The sequence below is a fragment of the Scomber scombrus genome, chromosome 15 (assembly GCF_963691925.1).
Source record: "Scomber scombrus chromosome 15, fScoSco1.1, whole genome shotgun sequence".
NCBI classification, from domain to species: domain Eukaryota; kingdom Metazoa; phylum Chordata; class Actinopteri; order Scombriformes; family Scombridae; genus Scomber; species Scomber scombrus.
In genome coordinates, this window is record NC_084984.1 from 4019454 (window position 1) to 4029593 (window position 10140).

The following is a 10140-nucleotide window of genomic DNA, read 5'->3' on the forward strand; positions in this document are numbered from 1 at the left end:
ATTGTTACATTTATGGCTTCACACGTTAATGTTTTTCTTTATTGCTAACATCCAGACAGCATGTGAGGTACAATACATTCACTTAAAAATGATGACAAGTGCTTCTATTGATATTAAGGATGGTACAGAATATGTGTATGAATCTGAGGTGGACTGTTTAATTCACACAGGGATGATTTATCTTTATCTTCTAGACATAAGTAACAACAGCAGACCCACTGATATTCTGGCTAGGCTCTGCTCTGATCAAGTTGTCCACCCTTTACAACTAAAGTATTGGCAATGACGGTGTGATAATAGCATATCCTTCATTGTGTAACATTGTTATTAAGATGCAAAAAGTGAAAGTCAGCTGACATATAACACAAGTTATTGGCAACAGCCAGAGCGAGCATGGCTGTTACTAAAATGTGCTGCTCTGAGACAGAGAGGAGCAAACATCCCGAATCCCCAGCGTCATCATCTGGACTTTGTTCTTGTCGATTCCTAAAGAAAAAAAATATATTAGTCAATTGTTAAAATCAATAATAATTTGACATTGTCTTAACCCTCCTGTTGTCCTCGAGTCAAGGAAGGAAGGAAGGAAGGAAGGAAGGAAGGAAGGAAGGAAAGATGGAAGGATGGAAGGAAGGAAAAAAGGAAGGAAGGAAAGGAAGGAAGGAAGGAAGGAAGGAAGGAAGGAAGGAAAGGTTGGAAGGATGGAAGGAAGGAAAAAAGGAAGGAAGGAAAGGAAGGAAGGAAGGAAGGAAAGGTTGGAAGGAAGGAAAGATGGAAGGATGGAAGGAAGGAGGGAGGGAAGGAAGGAAGGAAGGAAGGAAGGAAGGAAGAAAAGGAGGAAGGAAGGGAGGAAAGGAAAGAAGGAAGGGAGGAGGAAAGGAAGGAAGGAAGAAAAGGAGGGAGGAAGGAAGGGAGGAAGGAAGGAGGGAAGGAAGGAAGGAAGAAAAGGAGGCAGGAAGGAAGGGAGGAAGGAAGGAGGGAAGGAAGGAAGGAAGGAGGGAGGAAGGACAGACGGAAGGAAAGAAGGGAGGAAGGAAAGAAGGAACAGTCAAAACAGACGGGGTCAATTTGACCCGGGAGGACGACACAAGGGTTAAACACTCACCACCATTAAATGGCCATTCTTTGCCCTGTAGACCATTGACTCCTGACCGCTCTTGAAGTCAACAAACCCCTCTCTGCCAGGCTGGATGTCAAATCGCACACTGCAGATAATAATAACATGTTTGAATTGGATCATTTGTTGGTCATAGTGTTTTAATTTAAATCTAGTTATATAAAATCCTGATTCTGTACCTGCCCTGGACCACTTTGATGTAGTTCTGCTTGTTGGCAATAACACTCAGCTTAGTCAGGGCCTCAAACAGGAAGTCACACTGCAGGACCAGATCTCCCTGAAAGAACAAAAGTTATCAGTCCTGCAAATGTTAGATATAATGATTTTTTTTATTTATCCCTTAAATGTTAAACTGGCAGTTTAGAGATTAAAAAAGACAAAACACTGGCACTGTAGACACCAGTCTGTCGATCCACCCACCTTTTGCTTGATGTCATCGCACATAACGTGAAGGATCAAGAAGTTGTCACTCAGGTTGCTGACCGACACACCTGTAAAGAAGGAGTCTTCTTTAACCTTTGTGTCGTCCTCCCGGGTCAAATTGACCCCGTCTGTTTTGACTGTTCCTTCTTTCCTCCCTTCCTTCCTTCTGTCTGTCCTTCCTCCCTCCCTCCTTCTCTCTTTCCTTCCTTCCTTCTGTCCTTCCTTCTTTCCTCTGTCCTTCTTTCCTTCCTTCCTCTTTTCCTTTCTCCCTCCCTCCTTCTTTCTTTCCTCCCTCCTTTCCTTCCTTCTTCCTCCCTTCCTTCTTTCCTTCCTCCCTCCTTTCCTTCCTTCTTCCTCCATTCCTTCCTCCCTCCTTTCCTTCATTCTACCTCCGTTCCTTCCTTCCTCCCTCCTTTCATTCCTTCTTTCCTCCTTCCTTCCTTCCTCCGTCCTTCCTTCCTTGACTCAAGGACAACACTAGGGTTAAAGGCTTAAAGCTTACATTTCAAACTTGTGTGTAGCTTTCCCTATCGATAATGATATTTGTTACCTTTCAGAGAAGTGTAATCTATCCGCTGCTTGATCTTGGCCTCTTCAACCAGGTAGACGGCTTCCTGGGTGAAGATGAGCTGCCGGAGTCGAGGCCTGAACCCGTTCCTGTCGTACTTCACCACCGGCACACTGTACTGTGGGAGGGAGACACACAAGTTCAGAGTGGATAAAAAAAAGGACAAAGGAAGGTCCAGTGTTAGTTTACCTTGATGTGCTCGTGCCGAATCATCTGAAGTACTTTGATGCTTATGTCTTCCACACCTTAACAGAAAAAAACAGATATATGATATATTATTAGGATAATGTCATTTTCCTCATAATAACTTCATAACAAGATCATAATAATCCTGGAGGCTTGCCTATCCTTGTGTCCAGGAATGGTCTGCACACACTGAACGGGTAGTTTTCTTTTTTTCCTTTGAACATGGAGCTGGTCTGTTCTTTTAACAGAAGCTGGAAACAGAGACAATATGATGATGAGATAAGATAAACTTCTTCCTGAAGGAAATGTATCTGGCACTGAAACATTGCCCACAAACTACCTCCAAAGTTAATTTAACCTTCCTGTTGTCCTCGAGTCAAGGAAGGAAGGAAGGGAGGAAGAAGGAAGGAAAGGAGGGAGGGAGGGAGGAAGGAAGGAGAGAAGGAAAGAAGGGAAGAAGAAGGAGGGAAAGGAGGGAGGAAGGAAGGAAGGAAAGGAGGAAAAAGGAAGGGAAGGAAGGAAGGAAGGAAAGGAGGGAGGGAAGGAAGAAGGAAGAAAAGGAGGGAGGAAGGAAGGAAGGAGCGAAGGAAAGAAGGGAAGAAGAAGGAGGGAAAGGAGGGAGGAAGGAAGGAAGGAAAGGAAGGAGGGAGGAAGGAAGGAAGGAGGGAAGGAAAGAAGGAAGGAAAGCAGGGAGGAAGGAAGGAAGGAAAGGAGGGAGGAAGGAAAGTTGGAGGGACGGAGGAAAGAAGGAAGGAAGGAGTGAGGGAGGAAAGAAGGACAGAAGGAAGGGAAGGAAGGAACGAAGGAAAGAAGGACAGAAGGAAGGAAGGAACAGTCAAAAGAGACGGGGTCAATTTGACCCGGGAGGACGGGAGGATGGTTAAATGATTTGGATGTATTTTGAGTGAATGCATTGTAATTCTTATACTAATGTTTGTAACTTTGTGTATGAAAGACGGGATTTTACCTGTGCTTTCCTTTGTGGAGTGATTCCTCTAACGTACTTCTGTACCATGTGGCGAATGTAGAGCTTCTTCAGAAAATGGGAGGCCTACAAAAGGGTTTTACATGAGCTGTTTGATTTTACACTTTTAGAGAGTACAGACATTACCAAACATTTGCCCAATTAACCTGAAAATAAAGTGTCTCACACCTCTTTCATTATAGGTGGAGGGGTTAGCCAAGAGTCCTTCTCCAGGACTGTTTTGGGAAGGTTTTCCCTCAGCCGAGTGAGGTAGTTGTGCCTCACATACGCCAGGTACTCACGGTTGTCAGTGCAGGCTGGCTGATTTCTGGTTATGAAACCTTTAATGAATCTAGAACAGATCAACAAAATTCAGGTAAGAACAGGTAAGCTCAGTCTCAGTCGCCATCGTTTCCACTAAACCGTCAAACACTCATTGTCATCACTTCTCATCTCTTAAACTTACTTCTTGATGACTTTGACAGCCCATGCCCTCTTTTCTCTCTCCTTTCTAGCCATCATACCTCTCCAGCAGTTCTCGATCTTAGTGGCTGTTAGATAATGCAAGGTAACAAACAGTAATATGTTAAATTCACCGACATGTAATCAAGAGAATCATCTTTTTGCCTATAAACAAATTTGCGTTTTGCATTTTAACACCAACCTGCCTCTCGCTGTTTCATGAAGTCTCCTTTCACCCTGTAACCTTTGTACTTGGCCTGAATTCTTGTTGCTGCAACAATGATAGTGAACTAGTGAATAGTGAAGAGTAATATTATGGTTTTCCAACATTTCAACTGAATTTACAGAGCCATGCCTCACCTAGCTTATGTTTGCAGACCTGAAAAGCATCCTCTGTTGCAAACAGAGTTCTGGGGTGGCGGATGAAAATTTTTGTCCTTAAAGGGGAAAGATACAAACAAGACAATCGTATTAGAATCGATTCCAGGTGAACCAGCACCTATATGACACCGATCCATTAACATCTACCTACCTGCCCATCTTGTACTCATCAGGTTTGTAGCCCAAGTGTTTGATCAGGCACCGCACACCTTCTGCAGCAGTACCTTTCCAGTTGGGCCAGGTGTCTGGACACAGAGGCTTGTACCTGAGCACATTCAGAACACCACACAATCAAACACAGCAAAGTGCTCAAGGCAAAAATGACAAACATGCCAAATATCTTCTGCAAGAAATGTTTTTGTGCATTTGTGGGATGTTTGATTTTCTACCTCTGGAGGAAGATCTCATATTTGCGGCGGTAAGCAAACCCGGCACGCCTGACCCTCAGGTGTTCCATCAGACCCAGGTACTTCACCTGATGTCTCACCAACACATCATCAAATCGTCCTGCAGGAAACACAGTAGTGCTTCTGTTCATGTGCTTGCTGAACATACATGTATAGTATATATATTACTCGACAAAGCTTGGCTGAAGCTCTAATATATGGGTCAATGACGTATTCGGATTTTAAAATAATAAAAACAAGCATATCTAATGCAGTAGTTCAAACATTCAGAATGTTGTGTACCTGAAGATCCATATTATACATTGAAAGTGATTTTAGTTGAGGGTTTTTCAAGATTAATTGGCACTGGCCTTAAAAAAAGTCATGTGGTGCGACCATGATTCATCTTGAAATATCTTATATAAATAGAAGATCATCATTTACAAAAATGTAAAAAAAAAAAAAATGCAAATACTTTGTTTCCAAACACTTTATATTACTGAAAACTTGTAAAAAAAAATATGTGAAGCGTGTTAAGTAAATTAATTTATTTCAAGATGAATCATGGTCGCACCACATGACTTTTTTTTAAGGCCAGTGCCTATTAATCTTGAAAAACCCACTAAAATCACTTAATTTCAAATTTATAATATGAATATTCAGGTACACAACATTCTGAATGTTTGAACTACTGCATTAGATATGCTTGTTTTTATTATTCTAAAATTGAGTTGTTGTAAATCCTTATACGTCATTGACCCATTTACAGAAGTGGAGAATGTCTATACAAGACCTCACCTGGCTGTTTGGCTTCATTGGGTTTAATGCAACGGACATACCAAGGCTCCTTTGACATTAAGATCTCGGTCAAGCCCACCAGACTGCTCTTGAACTGAGTCACCACCTGAAAATGGCAGGAATATGACTACCAACTGTTTGTTCTTTGTATTTCTGTAAATAATAACATCAGTGAGTCATTTGAAAACATTCTTACAGTTTCAGGTCTCCTCTTGCTGTCTGGTTCAGTAGAAGGAAAACAGTGTTTGATAATAGCATTTTTGGACTGTCGCATGACCTTAAAAAGAGAAATGCATCCATTTCAGCAACTGACAATGTATAAAAAAAACAATAAATCAAATTATAAAATGTTCAAGGAATCGCCTTTTAATCTAAATGAATTGAAATTACCTCTTTTCCATTTCGATACAGGAGATCATTGTTTTTGTCCAAGAATCCTGAAAGTTTTGAAAAAAGAGTAACTTCATTTAAACAGCCACATATTATACAGCTTACACTATAAATGTGGAAGTATTTCAAGTTCAATTATCTTTTAATGAGTATAAAAGCAACAATATTTCATTGTTGAAGTTATGTCTCACCAACTACACAGTATGTAACCTCGCCAGCGTAGTGTAACAGGCGGAAGTCTCCTCTATCCAGTGTTTTCCTCGTTTTCTGATCTGCAAGTTTATGTCTGGGGGGGGGGGGTTGTGAAGGTTAGTGTCTGTTATATGAGAGAGTCTTGCAGGTCTTGCTGCTGGGTCATATTCCTTCACCATGTGCATGTAACGTATATTTTTTTTGTAAAGCAGAAGTGAAGAACTCACGTGACAAAATGAGGGTGACCGCCAATCTTTTCCTCCATCTTTTCCAGGAAGGTGAGATCTGTGGCCTCTCCGGGGCGTAAACATTCCTCGTCCTAGAAGAGGACAAGCATGAGTAACTCAGCATTGTTTTTTTTATTATTATTGTTTGTCTTTTCGAAGAACCATAACTCAATCACGTCTTTACCAATAACGGTATGATTCCTCTGTGTTTCTCCTCCACAAGGTCACAGATTATCTTGTTGTTGAAAAATGGCACTGGTTCCCACTGTGTATGAAAAAAAAGGTGAATTATTACATTCTTATACCGCACATGTTTATAGGATTGTGAGACCAAAATGTCAGGCAGTAGTAAGTAATAAAAGTGCTTATTACTTCAATCCCTTCCATCTCGTACTCCTCCTGCTCCGACTTCAGGGTCAGCTGGATGAAAAGCTGCTGCAGCTTCTCGTTGCAGTAGTTGATGCAAAACTGCTCGAAGCTAAAATAAATCACAGGTGTTGCCAGCGCTGGATTATTCATTTCACCCATTGAAGAATCGGCTCATCTATATATAAGTTCTCACCTGTTCACGCTGAAAACCTCGAACCCATAGATGTCCAGTAGACCGATTATTGTCTTCCTGGAGGAATCCTACGTATAATTTACACAGACATCATACATTCAGGTTTTTAAATGTACATGGATTATGTGCAGGCCTCTCTGAAGAAATTCAAGCTCATGTTACTTTAAAACAATAGAATTACATTATGGAAAGAAAATCAGTCCAAAAAGCTTGATGTGCTGTTTCCAGAATTGGATTTTTCATACTCACCATGACTCAAATTGCTGCTTCAAGCTTACTAAACTCTAGATACCACACCTTTTTCCACTTTTCTATGAGATTGATGAGACAGGTTTGGCTGGGCATGATTAAAAAGATTACTTCTTTCTATATTGTTTACTCACCTGGTTAGCTAATGATTCATTGATCTTGTTCACCAGCCAGTTGAAAGTGCGGCCATAGATGGCTTTGGCAAGAGCATCCCTGGCGTAAACAGCGTGGTCCACAGAGAAGGGACTTAACACCTTTAACATCAGAAAAAGGCAGATATTTAAAAAAAAATCAGCATAACAAATAACATATTTTATTACATGAATTAAATAAAAAGCAACCAAGTCACCTCCTCGGTTTTGGCCTCAATCTTCCTGTGGGTTAAGCCCTGTTGTAGCACCTGAGCAGGAATCCCCAGCAACTGCAAGGCAAAACTGGACATGTAACACCAGCTCTCTCTCCCTGGCCTCCATCAGGAAGTTGCATGAAGATAGACAAACAATTTTCTTTAGTTCTAACCTTTGACACCCAGTGCATCTCTTGGTTGTTGTTGAGAGTTGCGTATCCTCGAGCATCTGCGTTAAACTTGACATTTCCCAAGTGGAGCACGCTGGCAATAATTCCAAAAAGCAGCTGCATTACACCAGGAGAGAAATAGTTTATGAATTACCAGTAAAATGTGTAAAGATAAAGGTTTTGTTTCATTTTAATTTGCACACCTCACCTCAATATCACTCTCACCGAACTCAATGACAGAGAGGGCTTTCCGCACCATCTTCCAATCACTTTTATCATTGATGGAGCTCACTTTGGCACAATCGCCCTGGAGGAGACAAAGAATAAAATCAATTTCTGAAGGTTTTTGTTGCACCAGATAAAAAAAAGTTTTTTTCCACCGACCTGCACCAGGTAACTGTAGTGTTGGCAGTTTCTCTCCAGGCCAAGCCAGCGGAGTAGATCTTCCTCTCCGCCCTCCACCAGCTGGTAAAAGATGTGGAAGTTTCTCTCTCCGTGGTTCTGATGGACCACACGTGACTTCTCCAGCAAGTAACTGAGGATATGACCACCAACTGCACCGCCCTGAGGGAGAAAGCGAATCCATAACCCGACTTCATATTGACATTGTTGTCCACATTTGTAATAATGAGGTTATTTCAGTCCACCTGGTGGTCGAATTGGATGTCCATGTATTTCCCAAAGCGGCTTGAGTTGTCATTCTTCAGGGTTTTGGCATTTCCGAAAGCCTGGAGGATATAAAAGAAATAAAATTTAACAATGGGCAAAAAACAATACACAGATCCATTTTTATGACGCTGACCTCAAGCACTGGATTGGAGAGAAGCAATCTGTCTCGGATGTTGTTGAGGAGTTTGGTGCTTGGACAGCTGACAGCATAGAATTGCAGGATTTTCTTGGAGGCCTCGGTCTTGCCGGACCCACTCTCCCCCGAGATTAGGATGAAGTGGTTGTTGAACTCAGACAGCATGGTGCGGAAAACGTTGTCTGCCAGCGCATAACTGGGAGTACAACGACGGGTCAAATTCAGTCTGCTTTTAAAATTCAGACTTTGACTTTGTTGGCATCTCACATCTACATTTTTGTCCAGAACATACTGTTGCATTCAACATATACTCTTGTATGCGGGTCAATGACGTATTAGGATTTTCAACAACTCAATTTTAGAATAATAAAAACAAGCATATCTAATGCAGTAGTTCAAACATTCAGAATGTTGTGTACCTGAAAATTCATATTATAATTTGAAAGTGATTTTAGTGGGTTTTTCAAGATTAATTGGCACTGGCCTTACAAAAAGTCATGTGGTGCGACCATGATTCATCTTGAAATATCTTATATAAATAAAAGATCATCATTTACAAAACATTTTTTAAAATGCAAATACTTTGTTTCCAAACACTTTATATTACTGAAAACTTGTAAAAAAAAAAAAAAAGATGTGAAGCGTGTTAAGTAAATTAATTTATTTCAAGATGAATCATGGTCGCACCACATGACTTTTTTTAAGGCCAGTACCAATTAATCTTGAAAAACCCACTAAAATCACTTAGTTTCAAATGTATAATATGAATTTTCAGGTACACAACATTCTGAATGTTTGAACTACTGCATTAGATATGCTTGTTTTTATTATGCTAAAATTGAGTTGTTGCAAATCCTTATACGTCATTGACCCATATGCAACATTTCTCAAAACTACCTATTGCCCAAGCATAGTATTTTCTTTTTCTTTTTAAACTTACATATGAGGTGGCAGTTCAAAGAAGTTTACACCCATGTAGGTATCCATTTGCTTCTTGCTGTAGATGTCCAACTCTTTATACGGGTTGACTGACACCAGTAGTGTCCCTATGTAGGTCTGCAGAGAAAGACAAGAAAAGCAAGGCATCGTCATCACCTCTTGCACATGTGCTTTCCGGCCTGTTATTTCATAAATCATGTTTTTTTACTTCAACATTACATGGCATTAAAAAAAGGCTTCCTGCAGTGTGGTATCTATGTATCACTCCACTGATAAGTAATTTTGTCCTTCTTATCAAAAGCAATAAGTTTGGTTAATCACTTGTCATGACCTCACAGACAGCGATGACCTTTACAGTGCTCACTCTGCAAATGAAAAGAACAGGAGCTGCTGTTTCAGCAACACAAGGTGCCAGATTCAGCAGAAGGGAACACAGCATTAGGACCTTGTTGGGTTGAAGGTTGGGGGCACGAAGCTTAATTAGAGTGAGAGAAAGAGCGTGTCTGGTTATCCAGAATGACACCACACACACAGGAAAGACTCACGTAAATTAGATTCTCATGGAAGCGTTTCCGCAGGTTGTCCAGGAAGGCACTCTCACTCGTGTAGGCGTCCAGGAGAACAAAATCCTGGATGCCCACGCGATCCCGGGCTGTCAGGGAGGCCTCCATGTTCCTCAGGATCTGGTTACACCGCTCATCCAGGCTCTGTGCCCAAGCAGGAAAACATAAGTAACATGTTAAGGAAGCAAGGCATCAAAACAAAATTATGTACCAGGAAAAAACTGTATTATGCATTTTATGAGACGTTGATGGTGCAAATGAATTGCTCTTTCTGACATTTTTGTTATTTTTGGCCCAGTTCTCCCCTCTGTTAAGACCAGGCCTACCATTTATGTCCTGTTTTCCTCAAAAGTTATCTTTTTTTGTTGAGTTTGTCACCACCCATGAACACATAGAATATATATTTCCCAGAAGG

At 41.0% G+C, this 10140-nt stretch overlaps 1 protein-coding gene across 1 annotated transcript; it reads right to left on the reverse strand.

Annotated features, from left to right (window-relative positions):
- Positions 1 to 147: 147 nt before the first annotated feature.
- LOC133995789 (unconventional myosin-Ih-like) lies at positions 148 to 9864 on the reverse strand. The gene is made up of 31 exons (XM_062435280.1): positions 9708 to 9864; positions 9164 to 9279; positions 8221 to 8419; positions 8066 to 8146; positions 7803 to 7982; positions 7627 to 7725; positions 7422 to 7535; positions 7252 to 7323; positions 7037 to 7156; positions 6654 to 6721; positions 6464 to 6569; positions 6276 to 6356; positions 6092 to 6183; positions 5864 to 5958; positions 5673 to 5719; positions 5479 to 5559; positions 5283 to 5388; positions 4488 to 4605; positions 4250 to 4363; positions 4078 to 4154; positions 3920 to 3988; positions 3722 to 3806; positions 3445 to 3607; positions 3259 to 3342; positions 2449 to 2542; positions 2295 to 2350; positions 2088 to 2223; positions 1535 to 1605; positions 1294 to 1391; positions 1103 to 1202; positions 148 to 486 (listed from the first exon to the last, which is right to left on the reverse strand). Exons 1-31 carry the CDS (start codon positions 9831 to 9833, stop codon positions 460 to 462), a joined length of 3075 nt encoding a protein of 1024 aa, XP_062291264.1. The 5' UTR covers positions 9834 to 9864; the 3' UTR covers positions 148 to 459.
- Positions 9865 to 10140: the final 276 nt, after the last annotated feature.